Consider the following 27,309-nt stretch of genomic DNA (forward strand, 5'->3'; position numbering starts at 1 on the left):
TGCAGGCAGAGAAAACTGAACTTGTGGTGATTTTGTTACCATGTCATCTATGGCCTTTGGTCAGGGTCAGCATTTCATCAGGCTTGGCACTTTTGCTGGTGTTCTGCTTCTGAAGTCCACTTGAAAGTTCAGCTTACTTTGGGAGCTGTAGCTTTAGTTGCCTTGATGGGGCTCTTCTGTTACTACTTGTAGAGCTGTGCTTCATAAGTACATGGGAAGGGCCACTGTGGGGTTTAGCACTTGGCATGCCACTTTTTTGTAGCAGGACACATTAGCACACAAGCAGGTTTCTCTTCTGCCAGAAGTGGACACACTGCTGAGAGGCTCTCACATTCTTAAGGGGAGGAGGGAATTGGCTCTGATGGTCAGGGGAGACTACTTTTGCTGAGCTACTGGCTTTGTTGGTAGAACTCAGAAAAGGCTTCTTCAGTGGGAAGATCTTGTCTTTGGAAGAGCAAGGGTTGCAGTTCTACTGCAGTGGAAGTGGTATGAAGGAGTCCAGCACTGCCTAGCAGTATTTCTTCCTCTTTACAACTCTGTAGTTTCACGTTGTATAGATTTACACACCTAAATCCAAAGCAGAGAACTGGAATTCCAGTTTCTTTTCAGGGGAAAGAGTGTATTTAACAACTTAAAAGGCTTACAGTAAAACGAAGATAGATGGTCATTATAGTTTTGACATTTTGGGGATCTCAGAAGCAGGATGAACTCCCTCTCTCTTCAACCCCAAAGACTTCTTAACGCCATTGTACTTCACATCTGTTTTCACCCTAATTCAAAATTACAATCTTCATCCTCAAGGCTGAGTAACTTCTTTGGGCTGAGTTTTCTATTATATAAGTCAAATTCCTTTTCATAGATAAGCCTGCTTTTGCTCAGTCACACAGCTTCAAGAGCCCTCTAAAGCTAAGAGTCATTAAACATTACCTTCCGAGTGCAGGTTGTAGTTTTTCAGTCTTCTCAGTGAAAGAAAAAAAAGGAAGAAAAAGAAAGCTGCAGCAAACAGCACTTGGGAGGACAGCAAACAACATCAAGTATGTCTTGTGTCATATCCATAGTCCTTAGCATACAGCTACAGCAGACACACAGGAGGCGCAGCAGCAGAGACTTCTGAAAGGCATGCCAGGAAACCTTCTCAGAGTCACTTACAGTGACCATAGCATTTGTTTTCTGGGTTTGTGTAGACATCCTCTTGCAGAGATGTGTGTGTGCAGGGGATCTTTGTGAATACATAGGCGGGGTTTCCCAAGTGTTTGGAGGGTTTGAGTATCTTTTCACCCTTTTCACAAGTCTATCATTCTCAATCACTTTCTCAGAAATCACTCAGATGTAGGTATAGTGGAAAAATACCTTCTTTCATCTTTCCAGTTCAAGTTACCATTGCCTCTTTTCTGCAGAAGGTGATCTTATGGACTGTGATGGAAAATCAGATTCCAGCCCAGAACGAGAAGCTGTGGATGATGATGCCAAAGTGGCAGAAGGAGCTGATGGAATTAAGAAAAGGAAGCGAAAACCATATAGACCTGGTAGGATACAATGAGCTGTATCCTTCTGGCTCCCTCCTTTGGGTTTTGTACTTCTGTTAATGTGCAACTTTAAAAAAAAACAAACAAACAAACCAGAAAACTCTGGAAATCTGAAGTATTCTCCTGCTAATTGTTGGGTTTTGGTCACAGCAAAGTTATCACATTTGGTGATTTTATTTTACAGTCCTAAAATGCGAGTCTGGGACATTGAAATGCACAAATACTCCTTAAAACCCTGAATGAAAATTCCCTCAAGTATCTCAGATGCATTCTTAGACCTCTAGAGATGTAGTAGTCCCCTTTACCTTTATCTTAGTTCTTATTCTTACTATGAACCATAGTTTTAATAAGCATACTGAGTTCTTCTGTCTTTGTTAGGTATCGGTGGATTTATGGTACGTCAGAGAAGTCGTACGGGGCAGGGCAAGACTAAAAGATCTCTCTCCAGGAAAGATTCCTCTGGATCTGTTTCTGAGCAGTTGCCTGGCAGAGATGAAGGTAAATGCAGAAACCTTTAAATGTTTAACTTCAGAGGTTTTGTTCATGCTTAATGACTAAAAATAATGCAGCTCATCAGCATAGTTATTTACTATGAAGGTGGTGGAACACTGGAACAGGTTGCCCGGGGTGGGGAGATGGTGGAGGCTTCATCCCTGCTGACATTCAAGGTCAGGCTTGACAAGGCTCTGAGCAACTTGATCTAGTTAAAGGTGTCTCTGCTTACTGCAGGCGGATTGGACTAGACCTTTGAAAGTCCCTTCCAGTGTGATGCATTCTGTGCTTATGGGAACACAGAATTCCTTCCAGAGATGTGCTATAAAGGAAAAAGGGTTTTGTTGTTTCTCAGGATGGCTTTATACATTCAGCTGAAAATACTCATTCCTTCCTACTTATGATTTCAGCAGCACCCACGATTTACAGAAGATAACTAGTGAGGATTGTAAGGAGTGCTGTGTAGTGTCTGAGCTCTTTAAATTAGCTTTGACCACTAAATGACAGAAAAAATGTTGAAAAATAGGATAGATTTAGAGGAATGCTCTTTCTGACACCCCTTCCTCTAGATGTAGCCCTCATCCAGAGGTGGCTTCTGGCACATCACTTTGCTATGCACTAATGTCCCATGTTCCACAAATGTGCCGATATTTAAATGCATCAGTTTATGCTCTGTGAAGTCTGGTGTTAGTGAGCTCAACAACATGCTGTTGGCGCATGAAGGAAGATTTCCTTGGTTTCAGTTGAGTTTCATAAGCTGCCTTTGTGCTTTGTGATGAAAGATGAATTCTGTATTGATCGGTAATCCAGAAAGATTTTCTAGAGTTGTGTCATATTCCCCCATCAGTTCCTGTCTTTTCCAGGGCTGAGGAATCTGTTTGGTTTCTCTTTCATAGCAAAACTACTTTAATGCCTCGGACACTGTAGTGCTCAGTCAATTGGGCACCTAACAAGAAGTCAGATTTTGTTTATGGGCCTTGTCCCCTGGCTTGCTAGGTGTGATCAGATTGCATTATTTCATCTATCTGGGTTTGTTCATGCCATCTAATCTACAAAATACTGAGTTACCATTAAGGTGAGATATGAAATGCATTTAGTTCAGAGCCTGTTCCCTACAGAAAAGGAGGCAGTGCTTCTAATGGTTGGCAAATACCATCTCAGAAGACTCTGGCCTTTGATTTCTCATTTTATTCTCTCCTGTTTGTTTAGCTATTGCATTTTTAACCTTTCTATAGCCAGATAGGTCTCCTCATATGCTTTTACAACATAATGGGCTGGATCTTTACTACAGCATCCAGACAGTATTAAAACCTAATAGTGAAGTGTTTGGCTTAATTGCCTTTGTAGAACTGTATTGTGAAGCCAACAAATGTTTCTTTCTGTTGGTGCAAGCCAGTATCCTGGCTAGATCCCCTGTTTATAGCTACGTTTTTCTGCCTTGTAAATACACTCTCAGTGTAGGAGACTACATTGCTTCAGGTAGCGTTGAAAATGTTGGGTTTGAGGGGTTTATTTCTATAGAGATCTGCTCCATTAACTTAACCAAACCAAACACCCAAACAACAGAACACAACACCAAAACAAAACCCCAAACACCAAACGAACCCCACTAAACCAGCCAACCAAAACCAGACAACCACACAAAAGTAAACCCAAACAACAAAACGAGTGCCCAAAAAAGGTTCGTTCACCATTCTGGGTTAACAGTACAATGCATGCTGTTAAAAAGTGCTACTCCTAAACAAGTATTCTTCACTTCAAAGTCTGAGCTTCTTTTTGTCTGCTCAGGCAAAATTGCTGTAAGAAAAGGCAACTCAGAAAATCTTTGGTTGTTTGAAATCATCATAGCCTGCTGAGGGCCTGCTTCCCAGCTGCCAGTACTCATCAGCCTTTACCTTTTTTTTGTCGCTACTCTTGTTGTGTTCCAGGCCCTTTCTCTGCAAAAGCTCACTCTCAGACCATGCAGAGGTCACAGTGTGATGAGTCTCATTCTACTTGCTGTCCCCTGAATATGATAAAGAGATTACTACAGTATAAAACATGGCTGATCTTACTGTCACAGTAGTACAGTTTCTTAAATAACTTCCCTGGGTCATTAACTTCACATAATTAGCTTTAGCAAGACAGAAATAGCAGGGCTGGAAAAGTTCTGCTTTTACCTGCAGTGTTTTACTTGGTCTGTTGAAGTAAAATACGAAATGATTGATGAGCACTGTGTGCTTCTGTGTTTAATAGAAGCAGCAGTGCCACTTTGGAATATAATAGCTGAATAAATGTGTAATTTTTCTTGAAGGGCTTCTTTAGAGAGTTCTATTTTAGCCTGTTTGTTATTTATATGACAGCCTTTTCTTGGATTAAAGAAAAAGCTTTTTTACTTTCAATTTGAGGAGTGTTAGTGAATAAAGTGGAAGGTGATTAATGTGTAAGTCAACATTGCTGATGATATTGGAGATACTACTTCAGTGGGATTATCTTTCAAATACCTGCATGAGTGGCACCTATAATTTCTCTCAAATGACTGCATTATTAGCAAGACATGTTAGATATGCTGCCACTGTACCTTTAGAGCAAGATACTGAGTCTTTTATTTGTTTCTGCCTGAATGTTCCTTTTTAGGTTGGACAGAACAGCTGCCAGACACTCCAGTCGAGGACTCTACCCCAGCTTCTGAAAGCACTGAGAAAATCAAAAAGCGTTACAGGAAGAAGAAGAATAAACTTGAAGAAACCTTTCCTGCCTACTTGCAGGTACAGCTGATCTTAGCTTCTTCTGTAAACCCAATTCAAAGCCTCATCTTTATGTGCTTTGATTCCCTCTTCCTTTTCTCAGTTCATCATTAAAATGAAATTGGTTTTCTGTAAAGGATGCGCCCCGGTTTGTGCTGTGTGTTAGGTGTGTTATCACAGCTGTATGTTATCTTGCATCTCCAGTCCTCTGGTGGTATCTCTCCATGTGCAGATCTCTACCTCTTCAGAGGGAGGAGGCAGTGGGGAAAGGAAGCCTTTCTTTTATCTCTGAACTGACAGATGATATTTTCAGCATTCAGCTCTGTCTGAGCCTGATCATCCCATTTTCTTAAGATACTGGGTTTGCATTCCACAAAGTGATAGAACATGATTTGATAGGGAAAACTTTGTTTTCCTGCAGTTTTGGGGGTTGATATGGCTTCATCTCCCTACTACAATAATCTCTGTTGTTTCCACCTCATCAATTCTGTGGTGTCCCTAGCAGGTGAGGGGTTAGCAGTCATGGATAATAACCAGGATATTAATGGTGAACAAACATCAGCCTACCATCAAGCTGCCTACCATCAGCCAGCTTAAAAACTGACTGGTTTGTCTGCATCATTTTTTGTCTTTGCAGGAAGCTTTCTTTGGGAAAGACCTACTAGATACCAGTAGGCAAACCAAGATGAGCCTAGATAATTTACCTGAAGAGTCACTTCCACCCTCATGTAAAACAAATCTGACCACCAATTTCCTGGATCCTTCATCTGACCCCCTTCTTAGCTCAACCTCCACTCCAGCTCAGGCAAAACTGGGACCTCAAGGTAGGCAAACCTAAAGACAGCAATACGTCAGCTGTTTGAATTTGTTGATGTAGCTGGGGCTTTCCCACCCTCTTTTGCACTTTCCTTGCAGTTTTTATCTGATGTGTTTTTCAACATTCTGTCTGTCCTTGTGAAGTTATGTTGGTAATCAGTGGTACTCAGCTCAAGGCCTCCAGCTGTTTCAGAAAGAGCAGTGGATGGCACAACAATTGGCACTTAATGCAAATCTGAAGCTCCCTGGCTGTAACCACCACGTCTATAAAATCCAGGACAATGAATTCTGTGTAAGAATGAACATGCAGATCCCTTCTGGAAGGCAACAGAAAACACTCTATTAAAAGATGCAGTCTAGTGAATCTTTGTTGGTTGAGTATCATTCTTCAGTGTTTTGGGTTATTTTGGACTGCCAGTATCCCTGGAATTACCATGCCCTTTCTGAACGTGAATGCCCATTCCAGGTACAGCTGGGAGCCTGTAGGCAATCTTTTGCTTTTTCCTTTTGCAGTTGCATAACCTTACTGAAGTTACAAATAGCTGAAGGGTTGTAAGGTGCTGCTGAAAGAGCAGCTTCACACAAAGGAGCAACTGACAGCTAAAACCTTGCTGTCCCCTCCAAATTCTTTTCTTCTCTGTCTTGCAGCTTGTGCTGTTAGCTGGAGGTGTCTTACCATTCTCTTGGGGTTTTCAAGCTGTTACTGGGGTTTTTGGTGTATCTTAGTTTATTTATGGTTAGTGTTTTGACTCCTCCTCGTTACTTTCCCATCTAAAAGTGTTTGCACACAGTGTTACAATCTCCCCTGTCCAGAAAGTCGTTTAAAGAAAGGTCCTTATTTGTGACTGTAACTCAGTGAAATCTGCTGAATGAAAAGCAAAAGGCTACGTTGAAATTAGTCATTGATTGTTACACAGTTGAAATTGTGAGTAATGGAGAGTGCAAAGGTTACCTCCTTCTGAAGGGAAAACCACTGCACCTGGAGTGTTTCACCTGGTTCCAACAGTACAAGAATATGTGCTCACTTACACAGTTTTTCACCTCAGCATTCTTTTGAGGCCAGAAAAACACAGGATTTGGAAGTCCTTGCTGGCCTATCCAAATGCAAGATTTAAGTCACTAATATTCAAGTATTGTGGTGGTATAAGGTCTCAGAAATTCATGAACTTGGATGTTGATGTTCTGTTATTCTGAAGCTTTGAAGGAATGTTTGAAGAGACTGCTCTTTATGAATAAGCCACGCTGTTAAAATGTCATTTCCTCTTTTTATTCAGGAATAAAATGTAGCAAAGTGGTTCTGGAGAAGTAAATCTCCAGCAGTGGCTTTAGTGGGTGACCTGCTATCTTCCCCAGGTTATGTAGGAGAGACTCAAAGGAGAGTGCTTTCTGGCCCTAGGAGTGTTCTCAGCAATTGCCTCTCAACTGTTCCCATTTCCAGCCAAAACTGTGTCCAGACGGAGCTGTTTGTTGTAGTTGGAGTGCCAGTGGGTGAAGTCATCTGCCAGTATCAATCAGTTCCAGGGCAGTTTTTCTTAACTCTTGCACTGTAACTTTGTGGGAGACATTTTCACAGTAGAACCTACATGTGTGAGAGAGATTGATTCATTTTGAGAGACTGGTCAATTGGCTATATGCTGAGCTAGCAACAGTTCCATCTTCATTTCTGGCTGGTCATGCAGAGGGGCTGGAGGTAACAAGAGTGTCCCAGAGCAGCTGTGGTGTTTTCAGTGCTTGGATGCAGACCTGGCTTTGAGCAGGAACACTGTGAGCTGCTTTGTCCACTGCACTGGCAGGCTGTAGGACTGCGTTATTTTCCTACAGTACTGTTTCTCACAAGAATTGCTGACTCCTATGAGAGTCCTTCCCTAACTGGATAGGACTTTTTCACAAGGGAAATGTTCTTCTCTTGGAAACTCCAACTTGTTTAATCTCAGGATTGTGGGTTGGGTATACTTGTTTGTCTTCCAAAGAGCTCTCCAGCATCTAATGATATTATCCTATCTACTTTGCTTTTCAGCATGTGCACAGGACTGATGTGGGCTTCAACAGTGACAAGTTCATTCTGCTCATGAACTAGCAGTGCGTTTCTGTGACATATTCTCTGACTATTTGCTCTTAGAGCTTGGTTTAAACTGAAGTTTTTGGTAGACAGGATTGCAGTAGTCCCTGGGATTGGCAGAGCCAGCCAGAAAGAGGTTGTGGAGTCCTCTGTTTACTATTAATTTCTAGTAACTATGACTGAATTGAGCTTTAGGCTTCTGGTCTTGATTTCTGTCTGGCAAAGAGGTTGCAGTTTTTATTTTCCCTTACAAGAATCATCTTTCCTGTGGTTTTGTAATGTGGTGGCACATTGCAAAGTGTATTCTGCAGGGGAACGACCTTTAAAATCGTTTCCAAGACAGTGCTAGAGCAGAGTGCAGAGGCATGCCCGCTGGGGATACAGAACACCAGATCTCCAGGGCCTCTTTGGCAGGCCATGGGTAAAGTTAGAGGTGGTGGCTGGATTTGCTGCATCCTGAGTAGTCCAAGGACTGTCTGTCTCTCTTGAGTTTCTTGACCTGGTTGTCTCTGGTGAAAAAAAGGCCACTTGGTGAGGTGTGTTCTGTGAAAGCTTTGGCAGAGTGGTGAAATAGCTTCAATTCAGTGTTATTTTTTCTGGGGACACTGGAAAAGTCATCTCTTCAAGAAAGGTCCCCAGAGAATGCTAAAGAAATTCTTCCTAGACAAAAGGAGAGGAGTCATCTGAGTCCTGTACAGCTGATTCAAATGCTGCTGTGGAACATTTTATGCCTAGATATGCTGCTGCCTATTAAATGTCTTAGGGTGGCTGCAGCCTTGGGAGAGGCACTTTTATTCATTTAGAGCTAATAACAAGAAAACAGTAGTAATATGTTGGAGGAATAAGGATCATGAGATAGCAGCAGAACTGAGCTCTTTTAGAGATCCAGCATTACAAGCAAATTATTTTGCTTTTTGCTTTGCCTTAGTTTCCATCTCCATTCTAAAAGAGTCAAATTAATGAGCAGTATTGAGCTATTTATTTGCAGCAGATGTCAACCAGCTATTGATTCTGATCTGAAGCAGCTGACTGAAGTGATTTGGTTGTTTCCAAGATAATATTTAGCACACATGGAATTAAAATGAGGAAAAAATAGAAGAAAAATATGAAAAATATGGTTTACATTAAGTGTCTTCTATGAGACTTCTGGATCATTGAGTCTTTCCCTCTGCTATCACCAATACTCAGCATTTTTATAGCTTAACAAGCTCCATTTTGAAAGCAGGTAGGGTTTTTTCCAACATACTTATCTCATCAGAAAGCCATAACAGAACCTGATTGCCTTAATAGTTAGGAGCCCTCTAATCTGAAGCCTGAATTTATTCACGGCCAGTTAGTAGCCACGGGTTGTAAACTCTTCAGTCATATCTTTCCACTTGAGCTCTTTCTAGCTACTTATACAATATAATTGTATTCAAATTAGAAGTTGAATTTTTAGGGACTGTTCCCAAGCATGTTACTAAAGGCTGTGGAGAAAAACACAGCAGCATAAAATGCTGCTGAAGAACTAAAGGCTGCTAACACAGTTTTAGTGCTCCCTTCACAAGGGTTTTTATCTGCTGAGACCTGCATGCCTTCAAGTAGAAATTCAGAGAAGTTAAAGTCTGGTTAAAGTTAATCCTTTGCCTGCCAACCAGCTGAAGTCATTAACATCACCCTGCTCTGCCCAGTGTTAGCTACTTGCCTGGTTAGACCCTGTTGCCAGGAGGAAGACAGCTGTCTCAAAAAAGTCCCCCAGAGCAGAGCAAAGGCAGAAAGCCAACCAAGCAGGTTCTGCTCAAACCCTTACCTTTCATAGCGCTTTTCCCAAAGCACTGTACCCACAAAGTGAGGCAATTCTGTGGCACTTTTTAACGCTTCCACTGCTATCAGTAGGAGCCATATTCTTTATGCAGATGTAGACTGGGCTGCGCTGGTAAACTGATCCACCCAGGTGAGTGGTAGACATAAAACATGGCTTCATTAGGATGGTGGTACCATCCTGTATGCATTGCAGAGGAGAAAAAGAAAGAATAAGAGTGAAGGAGAGAAGAACTGTTCTCTTTGGCTTTTGGTGATGGTAGGAGGGAAAAGGTTGCTTCTGAAAAACAACAAGAGGAACTTTGTAATTTGTGGTAAAACTCAACAGCTTGCAGAGTGGAGAGCAGCATCATGGTATAAGTAAATCCTTGGCACTAGTCCTCTGAACTAAGCTAGAAATGCTTTCCTGGGGCAGCCGGGGTGTCACAGCAGGAAAGATACCAGCGTATGCATGGAATCTCTTGGTTCTTTGACTTCTGCTCCCTCTTCAACCTGCCCACATTTATTTGTTTCCACTTTGTATGTTTTATGATTCATATTAACCCCTTCTCTCTGTTTGATTATCTGCCTGTTTGCCGGCTCATGGTGTTTCACTGGTCTGGCAGCAGTTGGTCACATAGTCACAGCACTCTGCACTTGTCCTCAGCAACATCTTTTTTCAACTTCTGTTTGTCTAACAATTTCCTTCAGCTGTTGCACAGCTGTAATAGTCCTTTAAAAAACTAGTTAATAAAGCCAGATGGGCCATTTGGATTAATTTGTCTCTAATGGATTGGATGTCAAGAAGGTAATCATATCCAGAGTTCATTATTTAATGTAATTTATTGGTGGGCCCAGGCCAGGTTTTCATAGACAACGACCAAACATGAGGCTTTCTACCTCTGCCTCTTCTCACTTCTTCAGGATTTCCTCTGAGCTTAAAAATAGCTTCTCAATTTTTTTCCCTTACTACTGCTTCTTAGTCTTAATTATCTGTCCGAGTGTAGTAACTGGTTGCTCTGTAGTCTTAGGAAAAGAAGTGGTAGTTAGAGAAGTAACTGATTGCTTTTTGAAATGATAGTCCCCATGGAGTTGCTGTGAGCTGTGTTCTTTCTAGAACCTACTTACTGACTTCCACATTTATAGGCCTTTCTGTCTTAGAGGTTGCAACTTCTCACTAGAAGGTAGACATTTTCCCTATGTTATACAGTCTTTCTTCCACATGACTGATAGATGCTGTTGCTACTTTTACTGTCCTGGGGAAAATAGCAAACAACCTGAGCATCTGAAGGTGTCTGCAGTGCTGGATGGGAGGGGATGCTAGTTACAGGATCACAGAATGCTGGGGGGGTGGGGTGGAAGGGACCTCCAGAGGTCATCGCAGTCTTTCAGCCCGGAGTGCAGTCCACAACACGCTGTAGAAGGCCCTTGTGTCCTGGTTGATGTGCTACAGCTTGAGTTACAAACTCAGACACACGGCAGCAGAGTCGTGGCTGATTGGTTCCATTTATTGCATCTTACGCAGGCAGCACCGATGATCCTTTGGCTGATCTTTCCGAGGTCTTAAATACCGATGATGATATTCTTGGCATACTTTCTGATGATTTGGTAAAGTCTGGAGAACATTCAGGTATGTGTATTTGTATGGTCTGTCCAGTATTTGGTTAGGGGGTTTTTGCCTCTTTATTGTAGATCTGTTTGTTGTGTTGTATCTATAGGCTGTGCTCTAGGTGGTTTCAGATACAGTTTTCATCTCTTAAGAATGCCTTGGTTTGAGATGATTTTGTTGCCTTCTATCAAAAAACCCCCACCAAACCAACCACAAGAACCAAGAATCCCCAGTCTTTCCAACATTTTGTTTTACTTGGCTCTTTGCTTTGCTGCTTGAGAGAGAGTGAAACACAGCTGCTGTTGTCTGTCATACCTGCGTAGCTTTTTTCAGCATGCAGCTTTTTCTTTAGGTTTTTTTGGTTTGTTTTCGTGTTATAATCATCCATTTTATCTGGTTTGGGTCCTGTAGGTCTTGATTTATGCACTTTCCAGGTTGAGAACTCACCCTCCCCATTTGGTAAGAAACTAAACAGTGGATGATCCATGGTTAGAAGTAGTCATCTTTCCTAGTGGTTTTAGCTGAGAGAACTGCATGTGTAGACACTAGTACTCCTTTTTGTTGTGCCACTAACTCACGCCTTCATTTTCCACTCTTTCCGTGGTGTTTGAGTCTAACACAACCTATAAATTCTGCACTTTGCATTTAACTGCATACAGTTTTGCTTACAGCTTTTACAAACCTTCCTGAGTTTTTGTGTTTCATGATACAACCCCATGCATTTTCTTGCTGCCACTGTTAATTACAATACTCCTTCTAGTAGTGGTTCGTAGTGTTTATCGTAGCGCTAGCTTTGGTAAATCAAAAGCATTTTAACAACGTGAGTATACTAAAGCATGAATAAAGCAGCATCAATCTTTCTGTTTCCACTGGGTACTGATTCATCACTTTCTGTAAAACACAGGTTGGTACTATGTAGAACAGCATGTTTTAGATTTGCTTTTATTTAATGTCTAATATATTTATTGAAGTGTGAAGTTTTGAGGGATTTTTTTTCTCAAAGATCTTTTTCTTTTGAGAAATTTATTGACCAGTAAGTGGTGGGAGGACACTTAGCAAGTTGTATTTTCCCAGCACCGACAAATCACTTGGTCTGGAACTTTCAGTAGTTGTTTTTTGAAACAGAAACTTCTGTAGCTTGTTTGATCCTGCCTGCACTTCAGTAGATGTTTAGTGTGCTATTATGAGAACATTTGGAGTGTAACTTAGGGTACATGAGGATGAGCTGTGTTGACTGCTGGTGCGACTGCTTTTTAAAAGGCAATGGGGCTATCTACTGAACACTGTGCACTCAAAACCATGTTGAACCTGAGCTCAGTGGTCTTGTTTCCCATCCTTCCAGTTGCACTCTGTTTAATCAACATCACCACAGTAAACTGGAGATAAATGCTGTGTGGTTTTGTTTGCCTCTCCTAATGAATACCCAATTTTGCTATACCTTTCAAACTTCAGAAAATCTTCATTTAGTTGATAGCTCAGCTCTAGGGAAAAAAGCAGAAAGGTGTGTCATTCTCTTCATTCTATACCAACAAGTTGAACTGTTTGTGTCTAAGTTAGTATTCTTTCCTCCTACAGCTGGATTGGATATTGGTCCCCTCTCTGATGATCCTTCTTCTCTGCCTCAGCCGAATGTCAACCCGAGTTCACGGCCGCTGAGTGAAGAGCAGTTGGATGGAATCCTCAGCCCAGAATTAGACAAAATGGTCACAGATGGTAATTTCTTTTTTTTTTTTTTGTACTTGATTTTGGTCTTCTGGAAAACTTGTCAGGAAATCTTCACTTTTTCTCAGATAATCTCTCTGTATTTTATAAGGCAGCTGTTTGGACTTGGCTGCAGAATTAGTTGTTATGTGTTGTTTGATGATCTCTCATTCTGTGTTGTCTTTACTTTGTCCAGGTGCTATTCTTGGCAAACTGTACAAAATCCCAGGTATGTATTCTGATCATCAGTGCCTTCTGTAAAGCTGTCCTGGTTTAACCCCAGCCAGCAACTAAACACCAGGTAGCTGCTCATTCACTCCTCCCTCTTGACAATGGGATGGAGAGGACAACTGGAAAAAAATAGTAAAACTCAGGGGCTGACATAAGAACAATTTAATGATTAAAATAAAATAATAACTAAAAAATGAATAGTAATGGTAATGGCAAGGAATATAACAAGACGAAAGATAAAGAACACCCAGGGAAAGAGAAGTGGTGCACAATGCAATTGCTCACCACCCACTGATAGATGTCCAAGCACTGATGTGCCCCTCCTGGCCAGCTTCTCCCAGTTCATATACTGAGACTCTTTGGCTGGTTTGGGTCAGCTGTCTTGGCCATGCTCCCTCCCAGCCTCTTGTGAACTCACTGGCTGGCAGGAGGTATGAAGCTGAAAATCCTTAACTCAGGAAGAGCGCTACTTAGCAACAGCTACAACATCAGTGTGTTACACCCTTTTTCTCACACTACATCCGAACCACAGCACTGTACCGGCTACTAGGAGGAAAATGAACTCTTTCCCAGATGGAACTAGGGCAATAATATTGTGTGTAAACGATGCAGCCAGCTCACTGGTGCTGTTTTTGCAGAGCTAGGAGGAAAGGATGTTGAAGATTTGTTCACAGCTGTATTAAGTCCAGCGACCACCCAGCCAACTCCTTTGCCACAGCCTCCACCTCCACCACAACTTATGTCTTTGCACAGCCAAGGTATGTTCCTTTGTTGCTTTTACCAACAGCAACAGGGTCATGAGAAGTCTGCATGTTTTAGTACTGGAATTAGGACACACCTTGCTTTCTGCTGCTGTTAGCTGGTGGGAACTGCCCTTGTTAGTGTATGAAATACTGTTCTAAAAGTGTTCTGAAGGGTGTCTGTGATTAACATGCACGTAAATATTGATACTAGAAAAGGACAGTTGCTTTAAATTCTTCTGACATATTGGAGCTTTTATTGTAAGTGACACTTTCATAGTTCTGAAATGTGTCTGTAATAAAGTGTGTGTTCTCTTCTAATTGCTTTTGAGTACCTCGTCAAGGGTGAGGAAGCAGTGTGCATAGCAGTGACTTACTGAGTCTTAATTTCCTTTAAGAATTCAGTTTAACACATTAGCTGTCCAAATAACAGAGAGAAGGCAAAGTGATTTTTAAGTGGAGCTGAGAGATTATAATTTACTTTCTTTGTTACTACCTAAATTATCATGAGTTGCCAGAGCACGTTCTTGCTGTTCTATTGAAAGCAAGGGCCAGATTGATTTTATTTGTTGTTGTTACCAGTGGAGCATTATTGGGTTTCTTTAGCAGTATGTATAAACATAATTAAATGCACTCTCTTCCCATCAAACATCACCTTGAATGGATTTTCCCTGAGCCCATGTGAAGAGTGGCCATTCTGTTATACCAGTGCTGCAAAAAAAGTAGTATGCAAATTTATTTCACCAGTGAAGTAATCGTAAGAAGAACGATTGCTTTCCTGCTTGGATGAACCTCCATGAAAAGCAAAGACTTCAAAAAGTCTTAGAAAGGAGAGAGTTTAAAGGAAATAATGGGGTGATTGATAATAAAGATATCATTGCCTGTTCCCTAGTTACTCGAGTACTTGGAGATAATCTTAGAGAGCTCAAATACTCAAGTTGTTTAACCTCTCCCTGTGGGAACTGCCACAATTCCAAAGTTTTAGATTTATAATTTGGTTCAGTTATGGTGTAGTGATCCACATGTTTCTGTGAGATAAATGCTGCAATAGTGGGGAAGCCTGCATCAAGTTTCAGCAGTTTCAATGGAATGAGTGATCTCTTCTCATGAAGATGTGCGATCTTACAGTGCGAACCAGAGGCCTTGACTCTGCATCCCCTTTGTTTGTCAGGTCCTTGCAGCTCCTGTGTACTATTTAGCAGTTACATGTCCTCTGGAGTTATTTTGTGGGGGTTTATCCAAGCTGTACTTGCTGCCACGTGTGTCTAATCCATAGATTACAAGACAGTCTCCTAGAGCATGAGAGAATGATACAGTGGCATCCTACAGATACATCCAATTCCTGAGCCACTTCTGTGCTTTTAGGAGAGTGCTGGAACAACAATTGTAATTGCACTTAAATGGCAGGGATTCAAGGCCAGTGTAAATTCTGTGTGGGAACATCTGCAAATACCATCTGCTGGGACGAATCTGCCTGTGCCACATTTGTAATGCTGTAATCAAATAAATGTTTCTGCATTTGTACTGCAAAGCTGGACATTTAATTAGAAAATACTGATGCTCACTTGACTAGATTTATCTGTTCCATTGGTTACAAATCAGGGAGTGAGCAGATCATGAGGCTTACTTTGGTACATGGACTAAGAAGTCTCAGAAGAGAGGTTTACTTCAGGTAGCTAAGGACAATTCTGCAAGGGCTGAAAAAAGTCTTCTCCACTCTTGCTGCTTGGGTCTGGGTGTAACAAATCTGACAGATCATTAGCCTCAATACAAAGCACAGTAACATAGCACAGACTGCCACAAAAGTTTTGGAGAGCTATTTAAAAAACTTTATTTTTTCCATTGACAAAAGCATCTGTGCAGGTGTATGATACACTATAAAAGAGTCCCTTGAGCTTATAGGGAAGCAGGATAAATTGATCTGAACTTGAAAAGCATGGAAGGCTTCTACTGTAAAATGGTAAAGCAATCCGTTTTTCATTAGATGAGACATCAGCTTTTCTCTGAAAACTTGCACCTCTACCTTAAAAGCAGTCACCTTTAAACAACAACTTAACCTTCTTCCTTCCAGGAGAGAACACGTTTCCGAGAGTGCCCCTGATGAATGGCCTGATTGGCCCTAACCCTCATCTTCCTCATACAGCTTTGACTGCTGGCGGTGGGCTGGGCACTTTCTCGCCCATTACACAACAACCTTATCCTGATACCAGGTAAGTCAAGAGGAGAAATTAAAAGTGTCTTCTGTTTAGCATTTATCACTGAAAGGGAGGTGCTGCAGTTAATACTGTGCCATAGTTCTTGGCAGCCCCTGCAAAACCTTCTGCGTTCTCGCAGCCTGCTCACGACTGAAATAGCAAACAGAACAAGCACTTTGCTGATCGTGGGGATTTTTATATTGAGAGCAATCTGTCTATAAAACAAAGCCTTCTCTGGTTTGTCAGGGATAAGAATCCAGCATTCAACCCGATGGTGAGTGATCCTAACAGCTCCTGGGCACCCTCTGCTCCACCTCTGGAAGGTGAAGGTGACACCATGTCCAATGCTCAAAGAAGCACTCTGAAGTGGGAAAAAGAGGAAGCTTTGGGTGAAATGGCAACCGTAGCACCTGTTCTCTATACAAACATCAACTTCCCTAACCTGAAGGAGGAATTCCCAGGTAAGTAATTTATTGAATATTTCCTAGCAGTTTATGCATCTTGATTTGAAAGAATCCAGAGCAGACTTTTCAAAGCCCTGTGCATAACACTTTTTTTTTGCTTGCAGACTGGGCTACAAGAGTGAAGCAGATTGCTAAACTGTGGAGGAAAGCAAGCTCACAGGAGAGGGCTCCATATGTGGTAAGAACAATCACCACCTGCATTTACATATTTTCAGCAAACAAATATTTATGAGGTTCTCATTTCTTTTTTTTTAAGATAAATGAAGTTCTAGGATTAGCACAAGGACTACTTTGTAGTTTGACTTCTAACTCCAAATATTTGTATCTCTGTTCTTTAGAACAAACTGTGTTAGCATTGTGCAATCTGAAGGTGCTGGCTGAGATGAGAACAGTTGTGATTCCCATTGCCTTTTTGCCACGTTTGATTCATACCTCAAGTCTTATTTGCTCTGTCCCTTTCTGTACAGGATCCCAGCTGTTGTTAGAAAATGTACTTCAATTGTCTGTCCTCTCTCCTGGTTCTCATCTTCTCTTTGTTTCTTCACAACAGCAGTCGAATGAACATTCTCACTTTGTAGATTTTTGTGGATTTCACAGTTATGTTTTTTGATCTCTTAGCCTCTCCCCACCTGCATTTTTTTAGCATGGTCACATTAGTAAGCAGAGTAGATTCCCAAGTATATTGATGGCTCAGAGCTGAACAGTACCACCATAATCTCCTACTGTTCAAATTAAAAAATCTCCTTATCTCCCTGACAGCTTTTAGAGGATAAATCATTGCCCCAGACTGAATGTGAGAAGTGGAATTTTTAATCTTTCTGAACCCCATGTCACTGCAAAATAATAATTCTCTATTATCTTCATTGTATCACTGAGACATCGTCTTTATTCTGCTTTTTATTCAGGCCTATAACTTCAGCACCTTCAGACCATCTTGTCCATGCCATATTTAGTCTTGGTGATTGCTTCTGTATAGCAGTTATAAGATACTATCTGCTTCCACCAGTGGATTTGTATCCAGGCATTTATCACTCCACAATTATTTCTGTTAGCAGATCTTTTTATTGTTCTTAACAAATGCAGTCCTATTCTCCTGATGGATGTCCAAAATGGAGCAGAGAAAAGTTACTTCCCACATGGCTGGGAGGAGGCTGCAGGCATACACGAGTGTTTACACAGCAAGAAGCAGTTATTTCCTGACAGAAGTTCCACTCCCTGTCCTCTTGCCATTCAGCTGTTGCTAGTGTTTCTGGCATTTCGTGCTCCCTCTCTTGAGGGACTTAGACTCTGTGGGGACGAGGGAAGGCTACCTTAGAAATTAAGTTCAGAAGAGTGTTAGTAAATTTTCACAGTACACTTTTTACTTCCTCTGGTATGCACAATCCCATCATTTCTAGGGGAAAATGACACTAATTCTTCTGCTGCTGTGACACTGGTGCTCTCATTTATGTCACTGTTTCATTGTTGGAGGGAAAGGATTAAAGCCTTTTCTGCTAGGCAACCCCTGCTTGACAACTGTGAAATGAAATTGTGAAAAAGAAGATGCAAGGGTTTGATTCAGAAAAGGAATCACATCCTAGATGGTGGTAAAACAGACTCTTTGAAACTTCCATTAGACGCTTTAAAGTGTCAGTGTGGCTGTAAAATGCCTCATTGAAGAGCAATTGCTGTTCTTCAGTCCAATTTCTCCTGATCCATAAGCCCATGTCCTATGTTTATACTGCTAACTTAACACAGATGGTGATCTATAGAGACTATTTAATGGAGTAGACTGTATTTTTCTTGTCATTGAAGTTCTCCACATTAGTGGCCTTTATTGATCCAAACATCATATGCTGTGCTCATGTCTTCAGATTGCAGACCACACCAGTATGTGATGTGAAAGGCAAACTGTGGGAGCTGTGCATTCTTGGCACAGCACAGTACCTGAACAGACACTGAATGTATGGAAGACCTCTACTGTTAATAACTCCTTCCTCCTTGCTCTGTGTCTTAAATGCAGAGTTTCTGTAGAGATGGAAGTTTTCCAATTTGGAGTTCCCTTTCAAGTGCATAATTTGGTTTTCACAAGCATGCATGAGACTAAAATAACCTGCACAAATAATTTGCTGCTAGATTATGTAGGAATAGCAGATGCAGTGTGGCCACTTAGCAGAAGAATATTAAGCTAATTCCCTTCTTTAAAAAATCTCTTCTTTCCAGCAAAAAGCCAGGGATAATAGAGCTGCTTTGCGCATCAATAAAGTGCAGATGTCAAATGACTCCATGAAAAGGCAGCAGCAACAGGATAGCATTGATCCCGGCTCACGCATCGACTCCGACCTCTTTAAAGATCCGTTAAAGCAGAGGGAATCAGAACATGAGCAGGAATGGAAATTCAGACAGGTGTGTTGCCTTTCTTCCAGCTTCTTACTGCATTGTTGGGATCTGTTGTGCTAAAATTGATTCGATCCTTGCTTTGTGGAAAAGCATAATGGCAGCTGTCCTGTGTAGAGAGCAAATAGATGCTGTCACAAGAGAAGCTGCTTCTAAGTCTTAGAAAACTTTGTTTTAAAACTTCAGCTCCTAAATCTTGGGGAAGAAGCAGGTTCTTCTTTACTGGCTGGCTGGTGCAGTAGTTTGTTTTTAATACACCCTGTCTTGTGGTAACCTTGTCCTGCAGACTGCTGCTTCAAACTGGGCTGTTGTTTCTCAGAGCCCATTTGTCTCACACCACTGCTGCAGCTGTCAGTAACCTTCTGTCTTCAGAATATAAGGCTGCAGAGCAGTGCTGCTCTTTAGGCAACCTGGGAAATGCTTCTTCCTGGGCAAGCAAGGTGCACGTCAAGGTAACTGAACTTTACAAATAGCTAGACCCTCTGCTCCCTTTGCACTTAAACCCTGCAATTTGCTGTTATTTGTAATTGATCTTTGATATGTCCTAAGGTTTTAATTATAGATTCAGTCACCAGAAAGGTTTTGTATACCCTGGACTTAATGTTTTCCTCACCGTTTTGAAACAGCAAATGCGGCAGAAAAGTAAGCAGCAAGCCAAGATAGAAGCCACACAGAAGCTTGAACAAGTGAAAAACGAGCAGCAGCAGCAGCAGCAGCAACAGCAACAGCAGCAGCAGCAGTTCGGTTCACAGCAGCTTCTGAGCCAGTCTGGCTCAGACACACCTAGCAGTGGGATCCAGAGCCCCTTGACGCCGCAGACTGGCAATGGAAGTATGTCTCCTGCACAGCAGACATTCCATAAGGATCTATTTACAAAGCAGCAGCTACCTGCCACGCCTACGTCAGCATCCTCAGACGATGTGTTCCTGAAGCCACAAGCGCCGCCCCCTACTCCAACCCGGATCCCAGTGCATGATTCACTGTCTCAATCTCAGGCTCCTCAGACACCGTCACAACAGATGTTTTCTCCAGGTTCCACAAACACAAGACCTCCTTCTCCAATGGATCCATATGCTAAAATGGTGGGAACACCCAGACCAGCACCCATGAACCAGAGCTTTGTGAGAAGAAACAGCATCGCATCGTTAGAGACCTGTGCGCCACAGGCACCCATAGCCAGACCCATTCAGGTCACTGAGCCGTCAGGGAGCAGGCCTTCACCAGTCAGGGATTCATGTTCTTCATCTCCAGGTAGCAGCGATCCCTATGCAAAGCCACCAGACACACCCAGGCCTGTGATGGCGTCGGAGCAGTTCTCCAAACCGTTGGGAGTCCCAAGATCACCCATCGTCATGGAACAGCCAGGGAAGGTCCCTTTGGCCGCTGGAAGCAGCGACCTCTTCACTAAGCCAGCTCCTAGGACTGATGCTTTCCAGAGACAGAGAGTAGCTCCCAGCGATGCCTATGCACGGCCACCGCTGCCCCCTACTCCTGCTCCTGTGGATGGCAGCCCTGGGCCTTTTAAAGCTCCCCTGCGCCCGCCCCAGTCCCCACAGGACCCTTACGCCTCGATGCCAGGCACGCCGAGGCGCGTTGCCGTGGATCCCTACGAGAGGCCAGCTCTGACGCCGCGGCCAGCGGACAGCTTTTCCCACAGCCAGCCCCCCGACCCCTACAGCCAGCCCCCGCTCACTCCCCACCCTGCAATAAAGGAGACCTTTGCCCACCCGCCCCGGGGGGTGCGGCAGCAGAGCGACTCTTTCCCCCAGTCTGGACCCATTTCAAGGCCAGCCTCTCAGGACCCTTACTCCCAGCCTCCAGGTACTCCTCGGCCAGTTGCCGATCCTTATGCCCAGCCTCCAGGAACCCCTCGGCCCACCTCAGTTGATCCTTATATGCAGCAACCGCCAACGCCAAGGCCTGCTCAGCCAGCAGATTTGTTTGCTCAACCCCCAGCAAATCAGAGACATTCTGATCCCTATGCCCAGCCTCCTGGAACACCAAGGCCAGTTCTCAGTGATCCTTATTCTCAGCAACCAGCAACTCCACGGCCAGGGATTCCAGAGAGTTTTAACAGACCTGCAATGACAAGACCAGGGCTAATATCAAACAGAGATCCTTTCCTGCCGGCTCCACAGAGCAGGCTGCAGGGCACTTTTGTCAGGCCGTCGGATCCATGTTCTCAAACTCCCAGACCTGCAGGACCTGCAATAACAGATTCATTTAGTCATGGTCCAGCTGCTCCAGCACGTGACCCTTATGATCAGCCACCAATGACTCCAAGACCTCAACCAGAGTCCTTTGGAACTGGTCAGCTGGCCCATGATGCTGCCGAACAGCCACGGCCTGGATCCGAGGGCAACTTCAGTACATCTGGAAACTCTCCAATGACTTCTCAAGGACAGCAATTCCCCAAAGTTTCACAGGTTCCTGGCCCAGCACCTACTACAGCAGTGGCAGAGACACAGAATACCATGAACATGTCTCAGGCAGATACGGAGAAGTTAAGACAGGTGAGAATAATGATTAATGCTGATGGTATTAAAATTTCCTAGGGAGAAGAATTTCCCCATTCTTGCTAATATTTGAAATTTCTTGCTGTTAAACATAGCTTTGTAACTAGAGTTGTCTTCATTCATTTAGGATGCTCATTTGGTCCTCCTGGATAGAGCCACAATATAGAGAGAATATAGAAAGATCAGTAACTTTTAAGGAGCAAAGGTGCTCTTTGAAACCACTGAAGGTGTAGGTGCTTGAAACCACTGAAGGTGTAGGTGATCTTTGAAACCACTGAAGGTGTAGGTGATCTTTGAAACCACTGAAGGTGTAGGTGATCTTTGAAACCACTGAAGGTGTAGGTGATCTTTGAAACCACTGAAGGTGTAGGTGATCTTTGAAACCACTGAAGGTGTAGGTGATCTTTGAAACCACTGAAGGTGTAGGTGATCTTTGAAACCACTGAAGGTGTAGGTGATCTTTGAAACCACTGAAGGTGTAGGTGCTTGAAACCACTGAAGGTGTAGGTGCTTGAAACCACTGAAGGTGTAGGTGATCTTTGAAACCACTGAAGGTGTAGGTGATCTTTGAAACCACTGAAGGTGTAGGTGATCTTTGAAACCACTGAAGGTGTAGGTGATCTTTGAAACCACTGAAGGTGTAGGTGATCTTTGAAACCACTGAAGGTGTAGGTGATCTTTGAAACCACTGAAGGTGTAGGTGATCTTTGAAACCACTGAAGGTGTAGGTGATCTTTGAAACCACTGAAGGTGTAGGTGATCTTTGAAACCACTGAAGGTGTAGGTGATCTTTGAAACCACTGAAGGTGTAGGTGATCTTTGAAACCACTGAAGGTGTAGGTGATCTTTGAAACCACTGAAGGTGTAGGTGATTGAAACCACTGAAGATGTAGATGTCATAGCTCTTACCTACAGTTTGAGGTGAAAAAGACTTTGAAAGGACAATTAAGTCTGTCAGTGACTTGTGGCAGTGAGAGGCGAGGATCTCTGACTAGACATCTAACTTCTCAGTTGGCTGACATGGTGAGGTGAATCCTACCTTTGATCATTGCTCTTCTTGAGGCACATTGTCTCAAAGTTTTTGTCAGTGAATGTTTGGGGAAGGTCTCTTGCTGAAACAATTACACTGAATTTGTGGAAAGCTGTTCAGTCTTTTGTGTGGAAGGAGTGATGGGAAATGGATTTAAAGGAGCAATTGGCAGTGTTTATCATGCAGACTCAGAGTAAATTCTGCAGCTTTGGTAAAAAGCTCATAGTGAATTTTCTTCAGTAGACCTCTGGTCACTTCTCGTGCTCAGAACACCTTTTTGTGTGGTGAAAGGACCTGCGTTGTTGCAACAGAAAAAGGCAGAGTGTTGGTTATATGTTAGATGGGGAAAGGGGCTCAGACTGTGCACTCTAACCAGAAGTCTGAAGATGAAGTTCTGCTACCATCATTTTGCACCAGTTGATCACTCTTCTTATTTCTGAAGTGATTAAGGTAGTTTATTTTTTTTTCTGTAGTGATTGAAGAATTTCTTTTTTCCAAAAGGTTTAACCTAGTGGAGTGTAGCACTACAAAACAATTCAGCTGCAGTGTCAAGCACAATGATTTTTGTTTTTTAAACAGCGCCAGAAATTACGTGAAATTATTCTGCAGCAGCAGCAGCAGAAGAAGAATGCAGTTCGGCAGGAAAAGGCCTTGCAGGATGCAGCAGCTCCTACCCATGCAGCACCTCTTCAGCACTGGCAGCAAGACAACTTGAATCAAATGTTTAACCGCCCTCCTCCTCCATATCCTGGGAATATTAGGTCCTCTGTTGTCCCTCCAGGTGGGCCAAGGTTCAGCGTTTACCCAAAAGACCAACGGGGGCCGTTTCCTGCTGATGGGCAGTTCAATAGACCTCAGTTTCCAGGTGATATGAATGCCATGGGGATGAGGCCTCATGGTCTTAGGTAAGCCCTTCAATCTCTTAAACCCAGGATATTTACAGCAATTGTTACATAAATCTGGGGGTTTCTGATGAAAAATAATCTGTAGCCTACAGTAGTTAGTGAGTAGGTGGGTCCTGTAGTGAGTAGCTACAGCGAGCTCTCCTGTGTCTGCAGTAGAGAGTGTGTTTGCACCAACGCTGCCTTGTGCTGTCTGTTGTTGGCAATCATTGGGAAATCAGAATGGAGAAACTGCAACACAGTTTCACCAACTGTGAAAGTTATGTGAGCTTCAAGCTCTCCTCAGCCGTGCTCTGGGGGCATTTCTTCTGTAAAAATGAAAGATGGAGAAGCCTGGGTTTAGCTTTGCTGCCTTACTAACAGATAAGTGCAGTGTTCTGTTCCTTGTCGGTGACCGTGTCACCAGGCATCAGCTTCCAGCTATGCCATTCGCACAGGGAACGCTGTGCTGGGGAGTGAGCACCAGGCCTGGCACACCTTGGCATCTCAGGAATTCATATTTTCAACGTTGGGAATTGATTCCAGTACTTTCCAAATCCACACAAAAGCGTTTTTTTACTCTTCAGTTGCATTAACATGTAGTACTGAGATGTTTCCTACTGTCAGAGTTTTCTATCCATTATTATTATTGGAATTGAAAACAGGTTGTTTATTAAACATAATTAAAGCAATTATTTCATTGTAGTCATAAAGCTCATTTAAATGTAAGCATAATTAGTCAAAATATTGATTTAAATATCTTAATGAATGCCTCATGTAAAGCATTTTAGTGAATACTTTTTTTAGTCAAGCGTGCCAGACAAGGCAGTCCTGAGGAATGGAAGATTATTGAGTCTTTCATACTTTATTTTAGATATGGGTTCCCAGGAGGTGGCCATGGTCCACCATCAGGTCAAGAACGTTTCCTTGGTCCTCAGCAGCCAATGCAGCGCCCTGGAGTTCCGCCACAGCTGAGAAGATCTCTTTCTGTTGATATGCCTCGGCCAGTGAGCAATCCACAAATGAGTAATGCATCTGGGATTTCTCAGCATTTTCCTCCACAAGGAATCCCAGTTCAGCAGCACAATATATTGGGTCAGGCCTTTATTGAGTTACGCCACAGAGCTCCCGACGGGAGGCCAAGGTTGCCTTTTAATCCTGCTGCAAACATTATGGATGCAGCAGCACATCAGCGACATGCAGCCTTTATGCCCAGGCAGGGGTTTCCAGGCCCGAGACCAGCAGAACCACTGAGACATAGTTCTCAAGGTATCCCTAACCAGTTGCACATGCCTACAGGTTTGGAGCATATGACACAACCCCAGCAGGATCAAATCAATCCTGACAACCCACCTGCACTTGTAATACGTTCTCTAAGTCATCCACCAGTTGCTGATGCGTTCCCAGGGCCATCTTTGTCTACATCTGCACCAAATGATGAATCTGCAAATTTACAGATTCCCAGCCAGCCAAGTGATGGCCTGGAAGAAAAGCTCGATCCTGATGATCCTGCTGTAAAAGATCTGGATGTGAAAGACCTTGAGGGGGTTGAAGTCAAAGATTTAGATGATGAGGATTTGGAAAATTTGAATCTTGACACAGAGGATGGGAAAGGAGATGAACTGGATACTTTAGATAATTTGGAAACCAATGATCCTCATCTTGATGATCTTCTCAGATCTGGGGAATTTGATATAATTGCATACACAGATCCAGACCTGGATGTGGGGGATAAGAAAGGAATGTTTAATGAAGAACTAGATCTTAGTGTCCCCATTGATGACAAACTGGATATCCAGGGCAAGACAGAAGAACCAAAACAGAAAGAACAAGCTGATAGGAACATTTCTCCTCCAGAGACCCAGTCTCCACAGAAGAAATCTGCTACAGAAAATGAAATCAAAGCAGAAGTCCTTTCCCCAAACACTCAGGAGGAAAAGAAGAATGAAAATGAGAAAATTGATGGAAATGCTGAATCCACAACTGCTCACCAGGCTGCTGAAGTGGAGACAAAGGACGGAGAGAAGGCTCCTGCACAGCCTGCTAACCCAGAACTCCCTGACAAAAGTACTGCTGTTGCTAGTCAAGAAACAACTGTGCCTAATCCAGATGCTCAGGGATCTGCTCCACTGCCTCTTCAAGGAGCAGTAAGCTCTTGCAGTATTTCTGGGTCCACACCAGTCCTCTCAAGTTTGCTAGCTAACGAAAGCTCTGATCCTGCGGAAGCAAGGGCTCTAGGATCTCCGTCTCAGTCCTTGCCAACAACGCAAATGAACCATGCATCAGGTATTCCACAAACACTAATGACACCTGCTGGTCAGATCTTGGAAAACACTTTAAATTCCAATTTGGCCATGGTTCCACGAATCAACCATAATTTTTCTCAAGGGTCACCAAATCCAGGATTTATTCAGGGTCAGTCATCTAATCACAACTTTGGGACAGGACAGACACCTAATCAAACTGTGGCTGTTGCAAGTCGTCCTGGCCCGAGTGGCATATCTGCACCCCAACAGATAATGCTCCCTCAACCATTAGCTCAGCAACAGAATCGAGAGAGGCCACTTCTGCTAGAGGAGCAGCCACTTCTTCTGCAGGACCTTTTGGACCAGGAAAGACAGGAGCAGCAGCAGCAACGGCAGATGCAAGCCATGATTCGCCAGCGTTCAGAGCCCTTTTTCCCCAATATCGGTACGTGGGTGAGGTCTTTGTCTGTGCTCTGGTTAGCTTCTGAAAAATACAGCACTAAATAGCTAAATAATCTGTGGCACTGAAACAAGCAGGTAGAAAATGTAGAGCTTAAATGTGGCATAACAAAAAACCCTCAAACTGTCTAGTAGGTGCAATTGGAGTGTGGAAATTGAGCATGTAGGTGGCATTCTGCGCTCTGTGGCAAGGGTCCCTGTTGACCAAGATGAAGGTAATTTTGCATTAGTGCTGACTTAAATGACATCAGCTCTGTGGTGTAAACTTTTAATACTTTAGGTTCTAAAGTGTGAGATGGAGTAAACATACTCTTTGTAAACAGAATGAAGTGATTGAGTGCAATAGTTGTCCTTTTGGTGTTTGATAGATCAACTCTCTGTTTATGGTTGTTCTGTTACACGTTTTTCCCAGCACTTAGTGTGTCTCAAGGAAAGGGATCATTGAGAGCTGTGTTCCAAACTCAGTCTAGGGAAAGCCCAGAAACATCACAAACAATTCTGCGTGCACTGAAAGTGTCATTAGTATAACATAGCAGTTTGAGCATTCAGCTCAAGACCATCACCACAACTTAGTTGTTATCAGTGAAATAGGACAAGTTGAGAAATGTGCTCGTTGTAACTATATTGCCCACGTTTGCTCCAAAGACTAATTCAACTTAGCCCCCAAGTAGCAGTTCAATATTTGTAGTGTGGCTAGAACATGCTGCAGCTGCCCCGGGTGCCTATGATGCTCTCTGAAGGTCCCTTCCAACAGCAGCTTTTCAATACTCTTACTCAGCCTGCTCCACTTGAGGCATCCCTTTGGGGAGATGGCAAAAAGGCAGAGCTCACCACATTTATGGTCTTTTCAGATGCTGTATGGGGCAGGTAGTGCCTGTAGTGCCACTGGTAATTAGAGAGAGACAAAGCTCTTTTCTTAGTGTGCTGGTGGTGATGTGTCAGCTTAGCCAACTAACCTCACAGAAACAGTTCTCCTTCCTGATTCTTAAACCTATAAATGGAATTTGTTCATCTCTTGAGCCATAGGCCAGATGTGATCTAGAGCCCTTCTCAGAATAAGAATGTTGTGGTTGGAATCAAGGACAGTATATAGAGAATACATTAAACTACCTATTAACCACAGATTTCCAGTAACATGCAGTAGTAATGCAGTTATGCTGTTTTACTGGCCATTTATGCATGACATAGGTCTCAACAGGTCAGCACCAGTTATTAGCTTAGGATGCTGAGCTGTGTAATTCACTTTTACTCTTTTTCTTTTATAGACTTTGATGCAATTACTGATCCCATAATGAAAGCAAAAATGGTAGCTCTTAAGGGAATCAATAAAGTCATGGCGCAGAGTAACATGGGGATGCCGCCAATGGTTATGAACAGGTAGGCAACACATGGTACTGTTCTTAAGGGCTGCAGAGTGTTAAGGGAATGATAGAGCCAGGGGAGCTGTGCACAGGAAATGAAAA

At 42.9% G+C, this 27,309-nt stretch overlaps 1 protein-coding gene across 13 annotated transcripts in view; it reads left to right on the forward strand.

Annotated features, from left to right (window-relative positions):
* KMT2C (lysine methyltransferase 2C) overlaps window positions 1-27,309 on the forward strand; it is a 193,635-nt gene that overhangs the window by 140,107 nt on the left and 26,219 nt on the right. For 11 of the 13 annotated variants that reach the window (XM_064162834.1, XM_064162840.1, XM_064162835.1 and 8 more), the window contains 17 exons: window positions 1,398-1,526; window positions 1,905-2,024; window positions 4,635-4,765; window positions 5,382-5,568; window positions 10,924-11,028; window positions 11,419-11,466; window positions 12,583-12,720; window positions 12,905-12,937; window positions 13,578-13,697; window positions 15,751-15,889; window positions 16,121-16,335; window positions 16,443-16,516; window positions 18,541-18,723; window positions 19,341-21,227; window positions 22,840-23,165; window positions 24,016-25,832; window positions 27,112-27,223. In XM_064162834.1, the coding sequence (XP_064018904.1) occupies window positions 1,398-1,526; window positions 1,905-2,024; window positions 4,635-4,765; window positions 5,382-5,568; window positions 10,924-11,028; window positions 11,419-11,466; window positions 12,583-12,720; window positions 12,905-12,937; window positions 13,578-13,697; window positions 15,751-15,889; window positions 16,121-16,335; window positions 16,443-16,516; window positions 18,541-18,723; window positions 19,341-21,227; window positions 22,840-23,165; window positions 24,016-25,832; window positions 27,112-27,223 (5,764 nt within the window). The remainder of the gene's footprint in view (window positions 1-1,397; window positions 1,527-1,904; window positions 2,025-4,634; window positions 4,766-5,381; window positions 5,569-10,923; window positions 11,029-11,418; window positions 11,467-12,582; window positions 12,721-12,904; window positions 12,938-13,577; window positions 13,698-15,750; window positions 15,890-16,120; window positions 16,336-16,442; window positions 16,517-18,540; window positions 18,724-19,340; window positions 21,228-22,839; window positions 23,166-24,015; window positions 25,833-27,111; window positions 27,224-27,309) is intronic. The other 2 variants (XM_064162843.1, XM_064162847.1) reach the window with 1 other exon arrangement.

This window comes from Pogoniulus pusillus, chromosome 23 (assembly GCF_015220805.1).
Source record: "Pogoniulus pusillus isolate bPogPus1 chromosome 23, bPogPus1.pri, whole genome shotgun sequence".
Classification (NCBI taxonomy): Eukaryota; Metazoa; Chordata; class Aves; order Piciformes; family Lybiidae; genus Pogoniulus; species Pogoniulus pusillus.